We start from the raw sequence: 23,816 nt of genomic DNA, 5'->3' as shown, positions 1-23,816 counted from the left end.
TCGGAGATACCGAGAGCCTAGAAGACCCCCCGCCAGAGTCAGAGCCGCGACGCAAGACAGAGAATGTGAGAGGTGGGAGGTCGGGAGAGGCATGGGAAGAGACCCTAGAGATGTCCCACTCCAACCCACTGGAGAAATTGAGACTCAAAGAAAGGCCAGAGCTAGTTCTGGGGTCACTCTCTTCCAATTCCTAGCCCCTCGCTGTTCATCGCCCGCCCTCCTCCTATAGCCCTCTCCTGCTCGCCGTCTGAAGGGGTCCTGTCCCACCCCTACAGGAGCCCCACCCTCTTTGGCCAAGATGCCTTTAGGACTCTCTGCTGGGAGCGCTCGTTCCGAGCATGGAAGCGAGGCCTTCCTGGAGGGAACGGGTAATTCATACATTCTTTATTTCATTCATTCTTTTCCCGGTTTTCCCATGTTTCAGGTCCTGTGCAACAAGGCACTGGGGACAGGGAGGGACTTCAGGAGCGCCCTCTAGTGGGGAAACGCACAGGCTCCAGAATGGAGGTGGAGCCGGGCAGATGGGCGGGCCAAGCCTGGGGAGTGGAACGGCCGGGAAGACTTACTGCAGAAGTTTGAGCGGGGCCCAGAACTTCTCTCAGGAATTACCAACAGGAGAAGGAAGGGAAGAGTGTTTCCGCAGAGAGAACAGCATATGACTAGAGCAAGCTTTCTCAGTCTCCACATTGTTGACCCTTGGGGTCAGATGTCAGATCATTCCCTGCTATCCGGGGGACTGTCCTGTGTGTTGGAGGATGCTCAGTGCATCCCTGGCCTCTACCCACTTCATGTCAGTAGCACCCCCCAACCTGCCCCCGCACCATACCATCAAAAGTGTCTTTAGACATGGCCATATGTCTTTAAGGGGGCACAATTGCTCCTGGTTGAGAACCACTGGGCCGTGAGAGATGGGGAGCTAGTGGACGAGACCGGAGAGGTGGGTAGGGTCGGGTCTGTGGGCCCTTGAACACCAGGGTGAAGAACTGGGACTTTGTCCTGGAGATGCTGGCGCGCCAGGGAGGCCTGTGACAGCTCTAGGTATAGAAAGACCTCTGGAGCTGTGAGGGGAGGCCAGGAGGTTAGGGAGGAGGCTGGGGTGATGGGGTGACGGTCCAGAAAGGGGAGGATGAGGCCTGAGCCAGGGGGATGGGCTGAGAGCGAGGAGGCGGGAGGTGGGGCTGAGGAAGGCTGGGCAGTGGGCTGAAGGGGAGGGAGGGAACAGCAGTGGTGCCCCGGGGGTCTTGGCACCTGTCCTCAGCTTTCCCAAGTTCCAGGTCCTGTGCTTCTGGTCCCTGAGGACTGTGAGTCCTCCGAGGAGTGCCCTCTAGTGGGGAAACATGTGTGCCCAAGCCCCGGGTAGGAGTGGGTTTAGGGGAAAAATGCGAAGGTCGGCTTGGGGTACAGGAAGTGTGAAGGGATGAGGGAGCTTGAGGGATACAGGAACTGAGGTGCAGCCCTAGAGTGGTGTTGGGAACTGGGTCTGCAGTTCAGTTGAAGTTTGTGAGACCCTCAGGGAGCCAGAATTCCTAGGTGCTGGGGAGGGAGGGGCTGGAACCTGGATTCCTATGGAGTCCCTCCCTGGCCTGGTCCCACCTCAGTGGATTGGGAGCTGAGCAGACTGCAGCGGCAATGCAAAGTGATGGAGGGTGAAAGGCGAGCCTACAGCAAGGAGGTCCACCAGCGCATCAACAAGCAACTGTGAGCCAAGCACCTGGGGCCCTGGAGCTGGGGCGGGGCTGTTGAGGAGGTGGGTGCTGGCCTCCTCCTGGGGCTGACGGGGGAGGGAAGGCCCAGTGTGTCTGGACTTTAGTGAGGCCGAGCTCTGCCCCTTTCTGGCTTCCCCTCCACTTCCCTGCCTGGGCAGTGAGGAGATCCAGCGCCTGGAGGGGGTGCGGGACAAACTGCAGGTCCAGATCAGCATTGCCCAGAGCCACGTCACGCGGCTGCAGGACAGCAAGAAGCTGGAAAACATGGGTCACCTGCTCAAGTGCCGGGTCCGGGCGCAGGCTGAGGTCAAGGAGCTGCAGGAGCAGACCAGAGCCCTGGACAGGCAGGTGGGTTCTGAGACCAGACCTGGTGGATCTTACTTAGGAGCATGTGTCATAACCTCTTTGAGCCTTACCTTCCTCATCTGAAAAATGGGGTTATTGAAAGCATCTCCCTGGGGGAGTTGTGTTCAGGCTCCGGTAGGAATATGAGTATTTAGTGCTTAGCACAGCCCCACACCTTCAAAAAAGGTGGTTAAGGGGGAAAGATTCACCTTCTGGAGTCAGTGAAACCTGCATTAGAATCCTGGTCCTGGCACATCAGCGCTATGTGACCATGGGCAAGTCTTCACCTCTCTGGGCCGTAGTTTCTTCATCTGCAAAAAGAGGATGTGGGTAACTCAGCAGAGTCTAGACAGATTTTTTTTTTCCTGGCCGTGCCGTGTGGCATGTGAGACCTTAGTTCCCTGACCAGAGATTGAACCCTTGCCCCCTGCAGTGGAAGCACGGAGTCCTAACCACTGGACTGCCAGGGAATTCCCTAGACAGATTTTTCCTATTTGCTTCAAGACCTTGTTATTTGGCCCTGCAAACAATGTGACTTTTCTAGGCCAGTGTTCTTTTCAGTTTTTAGGACCACAACTCATTGTGACACAGTTCATAAACACACAAATACAGTCCTTTTTGCCACTTTAAGTGACATATTCACAAGTTCCAGGGATTTGGATGTGGACGTCTGGGCAGGAGGGTGAGGGGCATTTTTCTGTCTACTACATGTTCTATAGTTTTATTACATTTGACTTTCAATCAGTCCGTTTGTTCAGCTCTCAATATCACCCTGAGCTGCCTTTTGGAAGCTGAATTCTGTCTGATTTACACACCTCAAAATTTTGGCTGTTTCATGGTAGTACAGTGGCTTAGTGTGCGTTGGCTGCCGGAGCTGGCTTTCCTTAGTCTTTCATGGGAACTCACCAGAGACAGGTCCAACCGGGATGATCTTATTATCTTGACTCCATGGATTCCTTTGCCCTAAGAAACTTGATTATGGAGAATTGTAGGTCAGGTGGGGTCCTCTGAATAGAGCTCTGTAAAGTTCCTCATGAGCTCAAGAAAGGGTGTAGTTGTCTGGTGATAGTCATTCATTCAACAAATATTTGTTGAGTGCCTACTAAGTGCCAGGTGCTGTTCTAGGTGTTGAAGACACAGTAGTGAACAAAACAGACAGGAATCTTGCTCTCATGTAGTTTACATTCTACTGGGGAGATAGACAATAAGCCAAATAAAAGCCAAAGAAAGGGACTTCCCTGGTGGCGCAGTGGTTAAGAATCCGCCTGCCAATGCAGGGGACATGGGTTCAAGCCCTGGTCTGGGAAGATCCCACATGTCTGTGCGCCACGACTACTGAGCACACATGCTGCAACTACTGAAGCCCGCATGCTAGAGCCCATGCTCCACAGCAAGAGCGGCCACTGCAATGAGAAGCCCGCGCACCGCAACGAAGAGTAGCCCCTACTCGCTACAACTAGAGAAAGCCCGCGCGCAGCAACGAAGACCCAATGCAGCCAAAAAACCCCCAAAAAACCCCCCAAAAAACTGAAGAAAGAATTTGTTCCAAAGAAATCACCCAGAATCTCGCACAGAGAGACAAAAAGATGAGAAATGTGGAAGGGTGGTCAAGACAATTGCAGATCTAGTGAGAAGGTTTAACAGTTGTCTAATAAAAGTTTCAGAAGAACAGAAAGAGAACGGGACAGAGGTAATGTGTGACAGGATAATATCTGAGAACTTCCCAGAACCAATGAAAGAATGAATCCACAGATTCAAGGATGCCTTAGAGTCCAAAACAGGATGAACAAAAAAGCCACGCTTATGCAGGACATACGGAAATTTCCAGAATATACAAGCAGCCAGAAAATTGTTAAAAGGCATTACTTTCAAAGGAGCCACAGTTAGACTGACAACTGATTTCTCAAAAGAAACATTGGAAGTCAGATTGTGTCTTGTAACTTCAACGTACTAAGAGACAAGGTATTTTAACAAGGTATTCTTTTTTTTTTTTTTTTTTTTTTTTTGCGGTACGTGGCCCTCTCACTTTTGTGGCCTCTCCCGTTGCGGAGCACAGGCTCCGGACACGCAGGCTCAGCGGCCATGGCTCAGGGGCCCAGCCGCTCTGCGGCATGTGGGATCTTCCCGGACCAGGGCACGAACCCATGTCCCCTGCATCGGCAGGCAGACTCTCAACCGCTGCACCACCAGGGAAGCCCTAACAAGGTATTCTTAACAAGGTATTTTAACAATGTGGCTGGATACAAAATTAATATTTCCCTGTGTTAGCAATAACTATTAGAAAATAGAAGAAGAAAAGACAAATTTATAATAGCCAAAAGAAGTACCTAGGAAGAAATCTAACAAAAGTGTGCAAGACCTCGATAGAGTAAATTGTAAAAGTTTATTGAGGGATATTGAAGAAGAATTTAATAAATGTAGAAATATACCATATTCACGGATTGGAAGAGTTAGTGTTGTAAAATGTCAGGTCTCCAAATTGATTTATAGAATCAGTGTAATCCCTACAAAACACTAAAAGTTTTTATTTTTAATGGATGGAATTGATAAAGAGATTCTAAGGTTTATAGAGAAGTGCAATGAACAAGATGACTAAAATTTACTTAAAAGAAGAACAATATGGAAGGATTTGCTCTATCGGTTATCAAGATTTATTATAAAGGTCTTATGGGACTTCCCTGGTGGTCCGGTGGTTAAGACTCCATGCTCCCAATGCAGGGGGCACGGGTTCGATCCCTGGTTGGGGAACTAAGATCCCACATGCAGCACGATGCGACATAAATAAATAAATCTCTTATAATTGATGCAGGGCTAATCAAGTGGGATAATGGGACAGAACAGAGAGATGGGGATGAGACCTATGCATATGTGGACACTTGATATTTGACTTCAAGAAATGGGAAAAGGAGGATTCTAATAATGGTGCTGTGAAAATTGGATATCCATACTGTAAGATGAAACCAGACACTTACCTCTCACTGTCCCCAAAACTAATTCCAGATGAATCAAAGGTCTAAATGTGTGAAAGTGCAGAACATTTCTTAAGTTACAGAAATCTCTACTTTTAAAGGAAAGGTTGATACATTCCATGACTTTAAAATTAGTAACTCCTGTTCATCAAAAGAACCATAAAGAGTGTGCAAACTAAGTCACAGTACTGAAGGTTATTTGTAAGACATAGCTGACAAAGAACCTAGTGTCAAGGACATATAAGGATCTCTTACAAATCATTAAAGAGTCAGCTCAATTTAAAAACAGTCAAAGGAAGGCTTCCCAGGTGGCACAGTGGTTAAGAATCCTCCTACCAATGCAGGGGACGCGGGTTTGAGCCCTGGTCCAGGAAGATCCCACATGCTGCAGAGCAACTAAGCCCGCGAGCCACAACTACTGAAGCCCGCGTGCCACAGCTACTGAAGCCCACCCACCTAGAGCCCGTGCTCTTCAACGAAGAGTAACCCCCGCTCACCGCAACTAGAGAAAGTACAGCAACAAAGACCCAACGCAGCCAAAAATAAATTAATTAATTAAAAAATTAAAGAAATAAAAACAATCGAAGGACTTGAGTGGGCACATCACCAAGTAAGAAATTCAGATGTCCAATGAATGGAAGAATTATTACTCATCAGTATTCAGAGAAAGGCAAATGAAAGCCATAAGGAGGTATCATTACACACTCACCAGATTTTCAAAAATTAGTGTCCAAAAATACCAAGTGCTGGGGAAAGAAGGAATGGTGAGAACTCTTATGAAGTGTTGGTTGCTAAGACCCCACCAGTTGGTGGGAGTCTAAATTGTCATGAGTATCCTGAAAAGTATTTTTCCCCCGTTATCTATTAAATTTGAAGAGAGACATACCCTGCGATCTGGGGTTGCATCTACTCCGCATGGACGGTCACCAGAAGCAGTCTTGGGCTCTACCTGACCATCACGCTCACAGGATCCAATAGGCTGTCACTTGGCACCAGGTTCACTTAACTCTGTAGAAGGAAAGAGGACAAGAAACAACAGCATCTTTGCACAACAGCATCCAGTACATCTTCCTTGAGCGCCCAGGGGCTGCTTCTCAGCATCTTCAGTTGGATGATACTGTACGGGTGGGTGTTGCTCACCCTGGCGTAGGGAAGTTTTATATACAACATGAGCCACCTCTTGTAACAGATCATCAGGGCAGCTTCTAAGACCCCACAAGGAACGTATTCCATTGTAAGAAACACCCCACAGAGAAACCAGTTTTCTATTCAGTCCTGGTCATGTAGGCCTTTGGGGTCTATGAGTCCACTCATAATCCTTCCAATCTGATATAGTTCACCAATCAGGGGCCATTTTTGTAATCAGCATTGTTGCCTGGGAACACAGCTGGCGTTCCGTATTTACATTAGCCCAGCATGTTTCCATGGAAACGGTGTTAGAAGGAAGTAAACCAAAGTCATTTCCCAGTAGAATATGGTTTAGATTTGTCAGTAACCCATCCTCCCACCCAACAATTCCACTTCTGAGTCTATACCCTGGAACCAGGACTCATGAAAACAATGTTGATAGATGCATTATTCATATCATCTAGCTCCAAACTGCAAATAACCCAAATGTTCATGAATATTTGAATGAATAAATAAATTGTAGTATATTCTCTTTTTGAAAAATATTTATTTATTTATTTTCGCGGAGCCGGGTCTTAGTTGCAGCATGCAGGATCTTTTTTTAGTTGTGGCGTGCGGACTTCTTAGTTGCAGCATTCAGACTCTTAGTCGTGGCATGCGGACTCTTAGTTGCGGCATGCATGCGGGATCTAGTTCCCTCACCAGGGATCAAACCTGGGCTCCCGCATTAGGAGCCCGGAGTCCTACCACTGGACCACCATGGAAGTCCCATGTAGTATATTCTTATAATGACATAGTATACAACAATAAAAAATTACAATGAAATGTTTGTGGATGAATCTCACAAACATTTGAAGGAAGCAAGGCATAAAATATACGGACAGCATTATTTCATTTACATAAAATTCAAAACCAGGCCAAGCCAAACTTTTGTTTAGGGGGTTTATACCTGGGTGATAAAACTATAAAGAATTTCACTTAAGGAAGTATGGCAGACAGATTAATGACTCCCCGAAGATGTCCATGTCATCATCTCTGGACCCCGTGACGATTGCAGATTTTGAGTTGGGTAGGTTATCCTGGATTATCTGAATGGGCCCAATTTACTCACAAGGGTCCTTATAAGAGAGAGACAGGAAGGTCAGGGTCAGAGGAGACGATGTGATTATGGAGAGAGGAGATGTAACAACAGAAGCAGAGGTTGGAGTGGCCGTAAGCCAAGGAATCCAACCTCTAGAAACTGGAAAAGGCAAGGAATGAATTCTCCACTGGAACCTTCAGGAGAAATACAGCCCAGCTGACACCTTGATTTTTAACCCAGTAAGACTGATTTCCAACTTCTGATCTCCAGAACTGTAAGATAATAAATTTGTTTTGTTTTAAGGCAGTAAATTTGTGGTATTTTGTTACAGCAGCAGTGGAAACTAACACAGACAGGAGAGTGGTACCTCTGTGGAGGGGGAGATGGTAGTGATTAGATTGCAGTGCTGTCAGTATTCTAGTTCTTGACCTGGGTGGTGGTTCAAGGATGTTCACTTTTAAAATATATAATAAACTGTACATATGTGATCTATGCACTTTTCTGTGCACAATAACATTTTTTAAGGAAAAAAAGATGTTACCCATCATAGATGTAACTGTAAAACCTAAAACTATAAAACTTCTAGAAAGAAGTGTAGGAGAAAATCTTTGTGAGCTTGGGTTAGGCAAAGATTTCTTAGATGCAACACCAAAAGCATGATCCATAAAAGGAAAAATTGATAAATTGGATTTCATAAAATTTTAAAACTTCTCCTCCTTAAAAGGGTCTGTTCAGAGAATGAAAAGACAAGTCCTACATGGGGAGAAAATATTTGCAAAGCCTGTACCTGACAAAGAACTTATATCCAGAATATATTAAGTAGTTTTAAACTCAATAAGAAAACAGACGACCTAATAGGAAAAATGGGCAAAAAGACTTGAACACACACTTCACCAAATATATATAACGTGGAAGCAAGCACGTAGAAATATTAGTCATTAGGGGAATGCAAATTAAAATCACAAGCTACTTCTACACACTTATTAGAATGGCTAAAATTTAAAAGACTGACCTTGCCAACTGTTGGTGAGGATGTGGAGAAACTGGAACTTTCACACCCTGCTGGTAGGAATGTAAATGGGACAACCACTTTGGAAAATAGTTTGGCAGTTTTTAAAGAACTAAACGTCCACCTACCGTATGATTCAGCCATTTCCACTCCTAAGTATTTACCCTAGGAAAAAGAAAGCACATGTTCCTACAGCAAATTGTATGTGGATGTTCATAACAGTTTTATTCGTAAAATGCAAAACAGAAACAACCCAAATGTCCACCAACAGGTGAATGGATAAACAAATTGTGGTACATCCATACAGTGGAATACTACTCAGCAGTCAAAAGGAATGGGCTAGGGTAGGGCTTCCCTGGTGGTGTAGTGGTTAAGAATCCGCCTGCCAGGGCAGGGGACACGGGTTTGAGCCCTGGTCCGGGAAGATCTCACATGCTGCGGAGCAACTAAGCCCATGCACCACAACTACTGGGCCTGCATTCTAGAGCCCATGAGCCACAACTACTGAGCCCACGTGCCACAACTACTAAAGCCCGCGCACCTAGAGCCCGTGCTCCACAACAAGAGAAGCCACCGCAATGAGAAGCCCGTGCACCTCAACAGAGTAGCCCTTGCTCGCCACAACTAGAGAAAGCCCGTGTGCAGCGACGGAGACCCAACGCAGCCAAAAATAAATAAATAAAATAAATTTAAAGAAAAAAAAGGAATGGGCTATTGATATACCCAAAGACTTGGATGAATCTCAAAATAATTGTTATGAGTGAAAGAAGCCAAACTCCTCCCCTCAAAAAAAGAGTATATACTATGTGATCCCATTAAGCTAAAACTCTAGAGGGCTTCCCTGGTGGCTCAGTGGTTGAGAGTCTGCCTGCCGATGCAGGGGACACGGGTTCGTGCCCCGGTCCGGGAAGATCCCACATGCCGCGGAGCGGCTAGGCCCGTGAGCCATGGCCGCCGAGCCTGTGCATCCGGAGTCCGTGCTCCGCAACGGGAGAGGTTACAACAGTGAGAGGCCCGCGTACTGCAAAAAAATAAAAAAATAAAAATTAAAAAAATAAAATAAAACTCTAGAAAATGCAAACTGGCCTAACTGGGTTACTGCGTGGGAGTGGGGGGCTGCAGGAAGGAAGTGGCAGGGGGAATGACAAAGAGGAAACTTTGGGGGTGATTGGTATGTTCACTCCTTCGATTATGTCAAACTTACCCAATTGTCTGCTTTAAATATATGCAGTTTTATTGTGTGTCATTTATACCTCAACAAAGCTGAGAAAAAATTTCCTACCTCACATCATCTGAAAACATCAAGTCTAGTTAGATTAGGTACTTAAATGTAAAGAGCAACATTTGAATACTTTTAAAAATTGAAGGAGAGTGTTTTCTAATCTTGGGAAGAATTCCTTGAACCACCTATGTTATTGACTCGGATTCTTGGACTTTTTTTTTTCCCCCAACACCGCACAAGCTTTTTCAGTGGCCAAATATTGGCATCTTCATTATTTATTTATTTTTTGAAATGCATATTATCTGTTTGCTTTTTTGTTTAAGCCGTGCCACGCGGCTTGAGGGATCTTAGTTCCCCGACCAAAGATTGAACCCAGGCCACGGCAGTGAAAGTACCGAGTCCTAACCACTGGACCGCCAGGGAATTCCCAAGACTGGACCCTTTAATCCATAGAAATTGATAAGAGGCCAGACCAGGAATTCTGGTCTGGGATGAGGGAGCGAAAACAAGTAACAGGTTCCCTCGCTTGCCCCCAGAGGTGGGGCGAGCTTGTCCCTTCTATGGGGTGACGGTAGGGGTGTGTCCACGGGTTGGGCCAGAGGAGTGGCTTAGGTGTTTTGCCCACCCCTCTGGGGGTGTACTGCAGGGGGCACACGTAGTACCTTGCTTTTGCTCCCGAACCCCTTTTTTTGTTCCTGACTCTTCAGAAGTGGCAGCTGGGTTTTTTGGGTCTTTTTGTACATTCCTGTCCAGCATTTGCCCTAACTGCACATGCACGCAGTTGTTTTTAGTCCCTTATAGTTCCTTTGTATTTTGTTGCCCGAGGAGACGTTTGTCCAGGTGCAGGCACTGCAGCAAAGGGTCCCAGGTCCCAGCCTGTCTCATTCTCAGCCTCTTGTCTCCACTTTGTCTACTGTGTGTGGCGTCGCATCCATCCAGATCACACATTTCTCCCAAAATATCAGGAAAGGATTCAGGCTGGCTCAGCTTGGGTCACACGTCCATCTCTAAATGCACTGTTTGGACCTGGGTCATGTGGTCGGCAGGGCAGCTCGTTATGGTTGGAAGTCAGATCCACGTGGAAGGTTGGGTACTCACCTCAGAAGAGGGGTACAGCAGACGGCTGGGGCCACAAGGACTGCAGATGTCAATCACGCTCAGTCACTCACCCTCCCTCTCATCTCCCTCATTCCCTCAATCTCTCCCGCATTCAGTCAACAAATAGGCACCATGTTCTTTCTTCCAGATCCAGGAATGGGAGAGCCGGATCTTTGCCCATGGGAAGGATGTCAAGGCCTCGGGATGCATCCTGGATCAGAAGGTCAAGAGCCAGCGAAGGGTCAAGATCCTTGAAGACCAGTTGGACAGGGTGAGGGTCAGCCTCTTGGCTGTCTCCCGACCTGAACTCTTGGGGGAAGAACTGAGCATGGGAGTCAAGTTTTAGAAACGGTGGACCAGATTCCTGGATGCAGAGTGCCCTAAAATAGTGGGTTCCCTAAGTGGGGTTAGGAGACAAGATCCTGGAGAGATGGAGGGTCTCCCAGGAAAGGAGACTGATGCTTGGGTCTTGGGGGGGTGGCGATGCTCTCAGAGCCCCCAAATTGGGAATGGGCCCCCTACTTGACAAGTGCCCCCTTCTCGGCTGAGAATGGAAGAGGGAGGCAGGCCAGGCCTCAGACAGACTCTTGGCATCCTCTCCCACACCACCACCCCCATTCCAGGTCACCTGTCGCTTTGACAACCAGCTGGTTCGGAATGCAACCTTGCGGGAGGAGCTGGATCTCCTGCAGATCGAGAGGAACCGCTATCTGAATGTGGACCACAAGCTGCAGAAGGTCAGTGGCCCTGAAGCCCAGGACCCCTTGGCCCAGCTGGAGTGCAGGGGAGGATGCAAGAGCCACCCTACTTTCTCCAACACTCGGGCCTCAAGTACGGAATCTCCCGGAGCCATAGGTTTACTTTAGTCCGGAGGGAATGGACACCTGAGAATGTTCCGGGCTACCCCCAGCAAAGAAAGCAGCCTCATTGAGATTTGCAGAAAGCAGAGATGTCACTTTGAGTGTTATCACCCAGGGCAACCAAGGCGCAGGCAGGACCATTTACATTCCATGGGTTTCTCAATAACCTTTGAAGTCCTTTGAAGAATCCTCCCTCCCTCCTTTCACCTCCCTTCCTTCCTTTATTCTCTCCCTCTCTCTTTCTTTAAGTTTTCCTTTGAAATAATTTCAAATTTGCAGAAAAGGTGCAGGAATAGTACAAAGAACTATATATCCTTCACCAAGATTGATAATTTGCCAAATTTACTCTCTGTCTGTCTCCGTGTGTGTGTAATTAGTTTTCCTGACAATAATTTATTATCACAACTGCCGAACTATTTGAGAGTACGATGCAGACATTGTGGTCCTAAGAACTTCAGTGTGTATTTCCTAAGCACAAGACCATTTTCTTATATAAACAAAGTGCCCTTACCCAAGGGCACTGAACATTGTTACAATTCTAAGCAGTCCATATTTAAAGTTCATGATTGTTCCAACAATGTCCTTTATAGCTAATTTAATTATCTGCTACAGGCTCTGGGCCAGGATCCCACATTGCATTTGGTTGTCCTGGCCTCATTCATCTGGAACAGTCCCTCGGCCCTTCTTTTTTTTTTTTTTTTTGGCTGCGTTGGGTTTTCCTTGCAGCGTGCAGGCTTCTCATTGTGATGGCTTCTCTTGTTGTGGAGCATGGGCTCTAGGCACGCAGTCTTCAGTAGATGTGGCACACGGGCTCAGTAGTTGTGGCTCGTGGGCTCTAGAGCACAGGCTCAGTAGTTGTGGCTTGCTGGCTTAGTTGCTCCGCGGCGTGTGGGATCTTCCCAGACCAGAGATCAAACCCGTGTCCCCTGCATTGGCAGGCGGATTCCTAACCACTGCGCCACTAGGGAAGTCCCCCTCGGCCCTTCTTTGTCTCCATGACTTTGACATTTTGGAAGCATCCAGGCCAGTTGTGCTGTGTGACGTCCCTCAATGTGGATTGATCTGCTCTTTCTCCATGATTAGATTCAAGTTGTGCATTTTTGGTGGAATATCACAGAGGTGGTGTTGTGTCATTTGCGGGCATTATATCAGTAGGCACGTAATGTAAGTTTGTCCCATAACTAGTAACGTTGACCTTGATTGCTTGGGCAGCCAGGTTTCTCCAATATAGAGTTTTCCTCTTTGTAATGACTGAGTCCAGGGAGGTTCTCTGAGACTATGTAAATATCCTGTTCCCTGATACATTTTCACGCAATTGTTCTAGCATCCCTTAATGACTTTTGCCTGAATAATTATTATTGTAATGGCTACCAAATGGTGATTCGTCTCTCTCATTTCTTCTTCATTTATAAGATGGCATTTTACTTAAGGAAGAACTTCTTAAGTATATTTATGGGTTACCAGGAAGCACTCATGTATTCTTACTTTATTCTCTGGGTTATAATCCATAGTGTTCATCATGATGTTCACGTTGTCTCAGATTTGACTGGTGGGAGCCCCCTTAAGCTGGCTTCTCTGTCCTTCTGACAAGCCCATCTGTTTTGTTTTTTTTTTTTTGAACACTTCCTTACTTTCTGGCACAGGAAGATAGTCCAGATTTTCTTGTACTTGATCAGCCTTAACTCTCAAGTTAGCATTTCTCCATGGAGTCTTGATTCTTCCTAGTGGGGAGTCCTGCTTCTTCTTCTCTTGGTGCTGAGAAACCAAATTACAGGCACTAGGAGTCCTCACTCCTACTGGGGTGTCCCTGCCTTGGGGCCCTTTCTCTGGAGCTAGGAAACACACGCACATATTTTAAAATTGTGAGTTCATGTCGGTGCCTCTCATTCCAATCCATCACCCCTGGGTTATTCCTGAACCTTCCCTATTTTATCTTTTTCTTCCCCACAGTGGGAACCTTGGCTCCCAACAGCGTTTATAGACGTACTCACTTGTTCAATCCTACAAAACACATAAGAGAGGCTCAGAATTGCTATAGCTGTACTAACACCCCCTGAACCTGAGCGTTCAAGATTTGTTTGCAGATTGTTTTGTTCTCTGAGGGCCTGGGTATCTATCTATCTATTTATCTATCTCACATTATTGTATTCAGAAGTCACTGGGATTAGTTCCTATTTTTTTGGTCTTCTTTGTGGTTCTGTTCTTTGTTTGAAATACAGTTAGGTTCACTTGCTTCTGTTTGTATTTGGTTTTAGTTCTCTCCCCTATCCTTGTTGATTTAATTTTCTTTATGAATATGTAAACCGTCGACAGGGGTTCCCAAATCAAAACTATGCCAAAAGGTAAGCCACAGAAACATCATTTCCTCACCATCTCTTCCACTTCGTTCCCATTCAGCCCCCATAGTTTCTGGTTATCCATCCTAGGTTTCTTGTTACAAAAGTGTATGTGTTTGTGTGTTGTGTGTGTGCACGTGCACACATACGCATGCACATGTATTTATACATACATATATATGTATGCGCGTATTACATTAATATATACACACATATATGTATATGTATGTGTGTATATATGTTTATATACATTAATACATATATACACATTATGTATCTGTACAAAATATATATATATATACATAAAATTTCCTCTTGTCTTTCTCCTGAAATAACCCTTTTACGCATAACTCTGCAAAGACACTTCCATAGGACTAGAAAACAGATCAGCGTGGTCACAATCATGAAATTCACACAAATTTCTGACCCCCACCACAAAGTTAGGTCAGCACTCTTAGGAATATTCTGGGTTGGATGTTTCACTGCATTCCTTTTCTATTTATTTATTTGTTTGTTTTTGGCTGTGTTGGGTCTTTGTTGCTTCCTGCTCATCAATCTGGCTTTCCTTTCACTTGGTACCTGTTTAAAATCCCTTTCACCGATTGCCGCTAATGAGGAAGGTCCAAGTTTCTAAGGCCCAGGAGCCTCACTTCTTATTGGGGAAATGTGGGGCTTAAAGGAGGGCCGTCCAGTGATGAGGGTGTTAGAAGTGGTATCTGTTTTGTTCTCTTGGCAGGAGTTGCAGCTCCTGCGGGACATGGTCAGGACCCTCATGGTCTCCTCCACCTCTGCCTACACCATCAGGTAGGGCCCCTGGAGGCATCCTAGATGACTCAGTCCATGCATTTTCTTAAGGAAGTGGTGGGAAGGTTCCAAACTCAAGAAATAGATTGTCAGAACATCCTTTTTTTTTTTTTTTTTATAAGGTGCCCCTTTCTCTCCCACCTCCACTGATTTCCCAGCTTCTCGGGCAAGGTCCCTCTCCTTGGGTGTGTGAATTAACCTCTTTAACCCCAGTCTGTTAATGGCATGTAGCACATGCCATGTAGGGATGTAGAAAGGCTTAAGGGGAATTCCCTGGCGGTCCAATGGTTAGGATTCCGCACTTTCACTGCCATGGCCCAGGTTCAATCCCTGGTCTGGGCACTGAGATCCCACAAGCCACAGGGCGTGGCCAAATAAATAAATAAAGAGACTTAAGGGACTTCCCGGGTGGTCCAGTAGTTGAGAATCTGCCTCCCAATGCAGGGGATGCGGGTTCGATCTCTGGTCGAGGAACTAAGATCCCACATGCCTCGGGGCAACTAAGCCCGAGCACCACAGCTAGAGAGAAGCCTGTGTGCTGCACCTAAGGCCCAATGCCGGCAAAAATAAACAAATATTAAAAAAAAAATAGAGAGACTTAAGTAAGTGCACATAGCAGGGGGCCAGGTCGTAGGAAGCATCAGTGAATGACTGTAATTAGATTGATATTTGTCAGTATTGGTTGAAAGGGACAGAGATTCTCTCAAGCCACCTTCAGATAAAGGATCATGTTGTGTGGAGTCTAGAAGCCCCAGCTGCTCTGCTCATGGACGTCTTTCTCTGCCTCTGGGCTCTCCTGGGTTCCATGCTCTCTCTTATCCCATCTCTGCTCCTTTCTGAGCTTCAGCCCTGTTCTCTTGCTCCAAGTGGTTTCTTACCTTCTATTCAGTGTCTTGTTTCTACCACGTGACTTCTGCTTATCATGGTTCATGATTCCTCATAACATCGGTTATAGTCCAAATCTACCTTATGGTTTCTGTGATCTTTCTTTCTTTGTTCCTCTTTTTTTTTTGTTTGTTTGTTCTGCGGTACGCGGGCCTCTCACCGTTGTGGCCTCTCCCGTTGCGGAGCACAGGCTCCGGACGCACAGGCTCAGCAGCCATGGCTCATGGGCCCAGCCGCTCCGCGGCATGTGGGATCTTCCCAGACCAGGGCACGAACTCGCGTCCCCTGCATCGGCAGGCGGACTCTCAACCACTGTGCCACCAGGGAAGCCCTCCTCCTTTCTTTTCTTTCTTTCTTTCCATCCTTCCTCCCTCCCTCCCTTCCTTCCTTCTTTCCTTCCTTCTTCCTCTCTCTCTTTCCGTCTTTCCTTCCCTTCTTCTGTCTTTCTTTCCTTCTTCCTTCCTTCCTTTGAGTTAAGATGCACATAAAATTCACCTTTTAAAAATTTATGTATTTATTTATTTATTTTTGGCTGCATTGGGTCTTCGTTGCGGCGCGCGGGCTTTCTCTAGTTGCGGCGAGCGGGGGCTACTCTTCATTGTGGTGCGTAGCCTTCTCACTGCGGTTGCTTCTCTAGCTGTGGAGCGCGGGCTTTAGGCGCACGGGTTTCAGTAGCTGTGCCACGCGGGCTCTAGAGCACAGGCTCAGTAGTTGTGGCGCACAGGCTTAGTTGCTCCGTGGCATGTGGGATCTTCCTGGGCCAGGGCTTGAACCCGTGTCCCCTGCATTGGCTGGCGGATTCCTAACCATTGCGCCACCAGGGAAGTCCCCAAATTCACCATTTTAAAATGTACCATTCAGTGGCATTTAGTACATTGGTAATGTTGTGCAATCATCACTTCTGTTTTCATCACCCCCAAAGGAGACCTGTAACCATTAAGCGGTTATTCTCTCTTTCCCTCTTCCCCAACGTCCTGGCAACCACTAGTCTCCTTCCTGTCTCAACGATTTACCTATACATCTGCCTTTCTGTAAATTTACTTTTCTGTTTCATGCAAATGGAATCATACAACGTGTCCTTTTGTGTCTGGTTCCTTTCACTCAGTGCAGTGCTTTCAAGGTTCACCCACATTGTAGCATCTCTCAGTACGTCATGCCTTTTTATGGCTGATTCTGTAATTTGTTACCTGTGGTCCTCCATGACCTCTTCAGAGCCTTGACTCATGACTTCTGTTCACGCATAGCTCTGGCTTCTTCCTAACTTGGCCTTCATAACATGACCTTTTGTGGCTTCTCTCTATACACCCTTTTAGCTTCGGCTTCCCGCTGTCCCCTTCTTAGCATTTCCCAATTCAGATTCTGAGGAGAGACTCTGACTGGCCCGGCTCATCTTTTCTGCCACGTCCCACAAGCGATGGTCTGCTGGCCTGTCTTTGCATCACCAGGATCTAGCCTCTGCCAACAATCCTCCAGCTGACTGCAGTGGGCAGCCTAGCCGGGTGCAAAGATAGGGTGGTTTCCGTTAAAGGCAGGGGGCAGCTGTCAGGACCAACACTTCTGTCAGACCAGCCATTGTCTCCAGTGCTTCCTTGCTGGCTGACCTGGGCAGGTCACTTCCCCTCTCTGAGCCTCAGTTTCCTCTACTGTGACATGGCAACAATAATGGTATCTACCTCATGGGCTGCTGTGGGGACTTATGATGTGCTGCTTTAGAGCATCTCCTGCAGGGCCAGGCTCTTGGGAAGTTGGGTTCCCTCTTCCTGGCCTTTCTGTTGACCTGAAGCCCAAGGCACAGAAAGAACTGTGAGTCCTAATCCCTGAGGGGCTGCTAGAGGGGTCGCCGGGGGCTAGGGCTGGTGGGTGCCAGGAGAGGACTCCCACCAAGGAGGACTGACCTGAGTAAGCCTCAGAGGAATTTGAACAGAGCAAGCAGCTAGTGCCCTGAGTCGAGGCAACCAAGGTTGGCAAAGGTGTGGAAAGGGGAGCTAGAATGGTCCGTGGGCAGGGACCTGAGGCGACTGACCTGCTGTTCTCCCAACCTAATGACCCTCTGACCTTTGATCCTGTGGCCTGTGAAGTAGGCTTGGGGCACTCTGAGTTTACAGTTGGCTGCACTACGTTTAAAAGCTTAAAAGCTCCACCTTCGGCCAAGCAGGCCAGGGGAGTTTCAGTGAGTGAGCCCCCTGACTCTGCCCCATAAACCCATCCTGACCCACCCCTAGGAAACTAGACAGTTTTCTGCCTTTTGTGACCACTGGGTAACGGCAACCTGATTCTGTCCCATCCCTGAGACCCCAGGCTGACTGTGCCCCATCCACCACCACCCCCAACCCCAGGATGACCCCACGCGTCCCTGTGACTCAAGACTGACCCTGCCCCATTCACCCTCCAACCCCAGGCTGACCCCGCCCCTCCCTGGGCCCCAGGATGAACCCAAATCCAACCTGCAATCTCCCTGACCCGGGTCTAACCCCCCACCCCTCCCAGGGAGGAGGCGAAGGCCAAGTTAGGCATGCTGCGGGAGAGGGCAGAGAAGGAGGTGGCCCAGAACGACACGGAGGTGCAGATCTTGCAGCGGCAGATCGCGCACTTGGAGCAGCTGCACCGCTTCCTCGAACTCAAGAACAGCGAGCGGCAGCCGGATCCCGCCGTCGTGGAGAAGCGCGAGCAACGGGGTGAGGCCGGGGCCGCCACCTCTGCCAGCAGCAGGCCGGGCCAGGGGAGGGGCGGAGCGGCTCGCTCCAGGTCTCGCCGCGGGGCGGGGCCGGCCGGAGGGCGGGGCTGGAGGGGCGGGGTCTGCGCGGCTGCGGTGTTGTTGCCCCCTCCCCACCAGCGTGCCCAGCCAGGCCCCTCCGCCCTGGTGGCCGCCCCGGACGCCGACCTCACTGCCCCCTCACCCGCCAGCCCGGGAGGTGGCCGAAGGCCTCCGGAAGACCTCCCAGGAGAAGCTGGTGCTGCGCTACGAGGACGCCCTGAAGAAACTGTCCCAGCTGACCGGGGAGAGCGACCCGGACTTGCTGGTGGAGAAGTACCTGGAGTGTGAGTCCCTGGGGGTAGGGGGTGGGGATGGAAAGGGCGGGGAGGAGGGGGGGCAGGAGCACGGCGCCCAGCCCCCCGGAATCCAGTGCAGACTGTGCTCTGTCTCGGTCACCGAGGGCCTCCGCTTCGGCCCTGGGGACTCCTCCACCGGCGCTGGAGGGACCAGGAATCAGGCTCCGCCCTACTCGCCTCTTCCCGTCCGCCCTGCCTCCGCCCCTCTCTCTACCCCGCCTTCTCCCCAGTCTCTCTCCCACCCACGTCTCGGGCCTACTGACCGCTTCCTTCTCTGTGTGTCTCCACCCGTCTGCATCTCTCTGTTCTCACTGAGTGTATCTCCGTCTTTTTCTTTCTGTCCAATTTCCCTGGCGTGTCTGCCTTCCCGCCTCCCCCATCCGTCTCCCCCTTCCCCGTTCCCTCCCTCCTCCGCCTCCCTCATTCCTGGGCCTGCGGGTCACCCTGGGAATCTTCCTCTCAGCCTCTGTGTGCCTATCTCCGTGTCCCTGTTGCTGTCTTTCTCCCGGTGTCTAATGTTCTCTCTTTACCCACCTTTACCGTTTGCTCTCCCTCACTTCTCTGTCTCTCTGTGTCTCTCTCGGCATTTCTGTGACTTTCTCTCGGTCGCTCTCTCTTTCTGTCGCTCTGCCTTGCCCTGTATTTCTCTCTGTTGGCCCCTGTGTCTATTTCTTTGCCTATATCTCTCCGTCTCTGTCTCTCTTTGTCTCTGTGTCTTTGTTGCCTTTCTCAACATCTCTTTCTCTGCCTTTCTGTGTGTGTCTCTCCGTTTGCTGGTCTCTGTCTCTCTGGACCCTGCCTTTCCTGACTCGCCCCCAGTGGAGGAGCGGAACTTCGCAGAGTTCAATTTCATCAATGAGCAGAACTCAGAGCTGGAGCGTCTGCAGGAGGAGATCAAGGAGGTGAGCGAGACCCGCCCCTCCCCCTCCCCCTCCCCTCCCCTCCCCCTCCCCTCCTCCACCCAGGTTGGCGCCCCCTCCCGAGCTGGGCCCAGCGTCGCGCCCCTGCCCCTGTAGATGCAGGAGGCCTTGGAGAGCGGGCGCCGCAGCGAGGAGGACCGTCGCTCGAGGCAAGAGCAGCAGCTGGCCGAGTTGCAGCAGCGCGTGGACGAGGTGCACACGGAGGCCGAGAACCTGGAGGCCCGCTTCCAGAACTTTCGCGGGCAGCTGGAGAAGCTCAAGACCGGTGAGCACCCGCCCCGGCTTCTTCATCTGGAAGGATGCGATGAGCAGGCGGAGAGCCCTGCCCGGGCCGGCCACGCGGAGACATTCCGCGGACCACTCTGTGCACTCCCTTGTCGTCTGTCCCATATCCATCCGACCATCCATTCACTCATCCTTCATCCATTCTGCGTCCAGCCAGCCAGCCATCCTTCATCCAGCCATCCTGCATCCATCATCCATTCATCCTTCCAGTGTGGAGTCCATGAGAGTCAGGCAGCCCTGGGTTTGAATCCCAGCTCCACCACTTGTGAACTTTGGTGTGTGGTTTCCTCTGTTGGAGCCCCTCCGGAAGTGGAATGGCAGTGCCTAGTTTGTAGGGTCGGCATGAGAATTAGATGGGATGAGGGATGGAGAGAGACTGGGAGGTGGCAGTGGTGGTGGGGAGCAAGCAGGAGGGCCACCTCGCGCTGCGCGGTCGGAGCTCAGGTATTGGCAGACCCTCTTTCCCTCTGTTGTAGGGACTGCGGTGACAAGCCCTGTGCTAGGTAGTGAGGACCGGCAGGGGGAGGCGGGGAAGATGCTGACACGGGCTCTGGATACTCGTAACCCAGGGGCTGGGAGGGAGGACACCTTGGGCCCTGCAGGAGGAAGGGTATGCCTTAACTCAGAGTGGAGTGCAGGACCAGGATTTGGGGGGCCCAGTGCAGAATGAAAATGCGGGGCCCCTTGTTTACAAACTGGCAAGAATTTCAAGAGACAAGAGCAGAGCATCAAACCAAACGTGGGCTCCTTCTCGGCACAGGGCCCTGTGCCCATGACATTGGCTCTGCTGGGCTCACAGGGGAGGTCTCCTGGGAGCCATGATGCTTGAGGCCGATTTTGAAGGATGAGTATTTAACCAAACAACTGGGGAGAGGGGATGCTCCCAGCAGGCGGGGCCAAGGCTCGGAGGTGCATGCAAGGAAGGCAGGTTCTTCGTGCAGAGAGGGCGTGGGTGGGAGTTGAAGAGGGTCAGATCCTAGACGGATGCCAGGCTGAGGCTTTTTCCTGGGGGTGCTGGGGAGCCATGGGAGGGCTGTGAGCAGGAGAGGGGGGTGGATAGGAGGGAGAGGGATGAGGATGGAGAGGGAGAGAGGGAGCACAGAGGTGTCGGGGGTGTGAGGGCTGAGGCACCAGGGGTCTGGCCCGGTGAGGGTGCAATGCGGAACCTGGGAGGAGGAACTGCTCTAGGGGGTGAGCCTAACCTCAGTGTGAGCGGTATTGCGGACTGTTCGGAGAGGGACCCCAGGAGGAAACTGAATATGAGCCTGCAGCTCAGGTGGGGGAGGCAGGGGAGGGTGGTAGGGATGCCATAGGCTGGGTGCAGATTTCTGTCAAGGTCATGGGTGCATCTTATCTCATTCACAATAACCAGTTAACTAAACACAAGCAGGCCAGTTGTGAGAGCGGGTCACAGCCTTGGTGCTGCTGTGAATTTCCTCCGCTTTCTCCCGTGGAGCACGTGTGTGTGTTTCTGTGGGAGAAGCACATCCTGAGCTGTGGACTCGCTGGGTTGGGTGGAAGCTGGGTGATTCTGAGCCGTGAGCAGAGGACTGGCCGTGTGGAGGTGCCCTTGTCACGTTTTCCTTGGACTTCCCTCGCTTTTTGCCCTCTGTCATCTGGAACCCGGTGGGTCTGAACTTGGGCAAGTCCCTTCGCATCTTTGAGCCTTGCTTGGGCAGCAGGGCCTTGAGGAGAGGAGAGGGTGGCACCCCGTGGGCACCGGATCCATGATGGCTTGTCCCCTCTGACCCCAGATATCCAGCACCTCTTCACCAGGGCCCAGTGTGACAGCACGGTCATCGATGACCTCCTGGGGGTCAAGACCCACATGAGAGACCGGGACATAGGCCTCTTCCTGGGCCTCATAGAGAAGCGGCTGGTGGAGCTCCTGACGGTGCAGGCCTTCCTCGAAACCCAGGTTGGGGTGCAGACGGTGCAGAGGGGGGACAGGGTGCCGGGGCCTTGGAGACGGGCCTGAGCAGACCACTGGCTTCTCCACCCTCCAGAACAACCTCTCTGCCAGCTTGCCTGACGCTGCCCTCCTGGTGCTGGGCCAGAGCCCCGAGGATCTTCCCAAGAAAGTGGCCCCACCTCAGCCCCCTGACCATCTGTGAGCCAGAGGGCAAGGGTCAGGGAGCTTCCACGGGGGGGCAGAGGAGACAAGGGAAGGGAGGGTTTTCAGGTGTGGGTGGGCCCCCGGGACTGGAGGGTGAGTGGGGCTCGGGGGCGGGGGGAGTAGAAGATGAAGTGGGTACTTCGGGGGAATCAGGAGTAAGGGCTCCAGGGACATTCGATGGGGCCCTGGGTGGACCCGAAGGGGAAAGGGCGCTCAGAGCCCGGCGCACGGCTGAGGGTCTCAGGGCCTAGCAGTGAGACGCCATCGGCCTTCTGAAGGTCGAGGAGTAGAGTCCCTTCCTGCCTTCCACCCACCTTAGTGAGGACCCCCCAGGCTTTGAGGCCAACGACGACTACCCGCTGAGCGAGGGGGAGCTGCTGAGCTACGTGGTGAAGTCGGTGAGGACGGGTGCCCGCGGGAGCGGGGCGGCTCTTCCTCCTCTGGGGCCCTAACTCGCCTCCCCCGCAGCTGGAGGCCCGGGAGCAGGCGAAGGGTCAGTACCTGAAGCAGCAGGCTGAGGCCGTCACGAAGGTGGACAGCACCCCGAGCGTGACCCTCTCCAGCACCCAGGCCAGCTCCAGCCTGCCCCTGTTGCCCAAGAGCCCCAGCGCTGTCCCCGGCTCCCTCACGAGCCACAGGGCTAGCAGCATCCTGGCGTCCAGCGGAGGCCGCGCCACCAGCTCCAATGTCGGCCGTGTCAGCTTTAGGGACCCCAGCTCCAGCGCAGGCCACGCGACCTTCGGCTCCACCAGACCCGTCACCGGGGGACTTATGTCCAGCCGGGGCTCGACTGAGGGCCGAGCGATCGTCACATCCCCCAACTCTAGCAGCTACCCGGGGTCCACTGGATACTTGGGGTCCAGCAGAGGCCACGAGAGCTTTGGGGGCCCGGAGAGCAAAGGCCCTGAGTCAGAATCGAGTGGAGGCCTCAAGTCCAGCAGAGGCCACGTCTCAAGCACTGGCCCTGCCTCTAGCACCGGCCGGGTCTCCACCACCAGCAAAGATTCCCAGAGCAAATACTAGGGGCACCCAGCCCCAGCCCGGCCTCTGGCTCCTTGCAGGGCCTTCTCTGGGTCTCTGCCTCTTAATTTCCCCTATGCCTCTCCATCTTTCTCACCCAGCTCCGGGTGACCTGCCTGCACACCTGTCTGCATCTCCCCTTCACTATGTCTCTGCATCTCTTCCCATCAGCTCCCCGTCATCTGTCGCCTGGTCCCCCTCTCTGTTTCCAACCTGCCCTTCCCTTTCGGTTCCCTAATCTTCTGTTCTCTAGGCTTCCCGTTCAGTGTGTCTCTGTCCTGTCTCCATGTTTGTCTCCCCATCTCTACTCTGACCTCTCTGATTATCCCCCCACCTCCTGTTTCGGCTTCCCCATTTCTAACTCCCTCTCCTCTCCTCCATCTCCCAGGCCCTCCTCGCATCTCATGTCCTTGTCTCTGTAGCTCCTCATTCCTTGTCCTCAAGAGTCCCCAGTACTGACCAGTGGGGGAAGGATGGGGGCAAAGACATCAGGGTCAGCATGAACTGTGACCATAGGAAATAAAGGCCAGAGTCTGATTTTTACCCCAGCCTGGTTACAAGCGTATATGTGAGTGAGTGAGCATAAGACATGGCTGTTTCCTCTACCTTTGGCCCAGGAGAAAATGTATGACCCTGTCCCTATTCCCTGCCATTCATTCATTTACTCACTTTTTTTTTTTTTTTTTTTTGAGACTTGCACATTTCAGGCTCTACTGAGAACCAGAAACTGTATCAGTCAGGATAGGCTGGGTTATGCTGCAGTAAGAAGCAACCCCAGAATCTCAGTGTGTACCTTTAAAATTTTTTAATTTATATTTTGGAATTCTTCATATCTCAAGAGAGGGGACTGAAAGCAGCATGTCAACCTTGCTACCTCAACATTGCACAGGAAAGAAAAAAACTCCAAATTGCCCACCACGTCGTTGATTAATTAGCTTTTATCAAGACATACAAACAATATAAATAGTAACAACAGAAAGA

At 50.5% G+C, this 23,816-nt stretch overlaps 1 protein-coding gene across 1 annotated transcript; it reads left to right on the top strand.

Moving 5' to 3' along the window:
- Nucleotides 1-298: 298 nt before the first annotated feature.
- Nucleotides 299-23,309, top strand: ODAD1 (outer dynein arm docking complex subunit 1; the record flags this gene model as incomplete). The annotated part of the gene is made up of 14 exons (XM_082862681.1): nucleotides 299-368; nucleotides 1,599-1,698; nucleotides 1,865-2,054; nucleotides 10,707-10,829; nucleotides 11,182-11,295; nucleotides 14,491-14,558; nucleotides 17,931-18,118; nucleotides 18,348-18,482; nucleotides 19,314-19,396; nucleotides 19,511-19,679; nucleotides 21,454-21,617; nucleotides 21,706-21,809; nucleotides 22,135-22,213; nucleotides 22,284-23,309. 14 exons carry the CDS (start codon nucleotides 299-301, stop codon nucleotides 22,836-22,838), a joined length of 2,142 nt encoding a protein of 713 aa, XP_082718807.1. The 3' UTR covers nucleotides 22,839-23,309.
- Between the last annotated feature and the right edge of the window lie 507 nt (nucleotides 23,310-23,816).

The sequence above is a fragment of the Leucopleurus acutus genome, assembly GCF_964270905.1.
Source record: "Leucopleurus acutus genome assembly, chromosome: 20".
Classification (NCBI taxonomy): Eukaryota; Metazoa; Chordata; class Mammalia; order Artiodactyla; family Delphinidae; genus Leucopleurus; species Leucopleurus acutus.
Note: the sequence above shows the minus strand (reverse complement) of the source record. Positions and strands in the feature narration are given on the sequence as shown.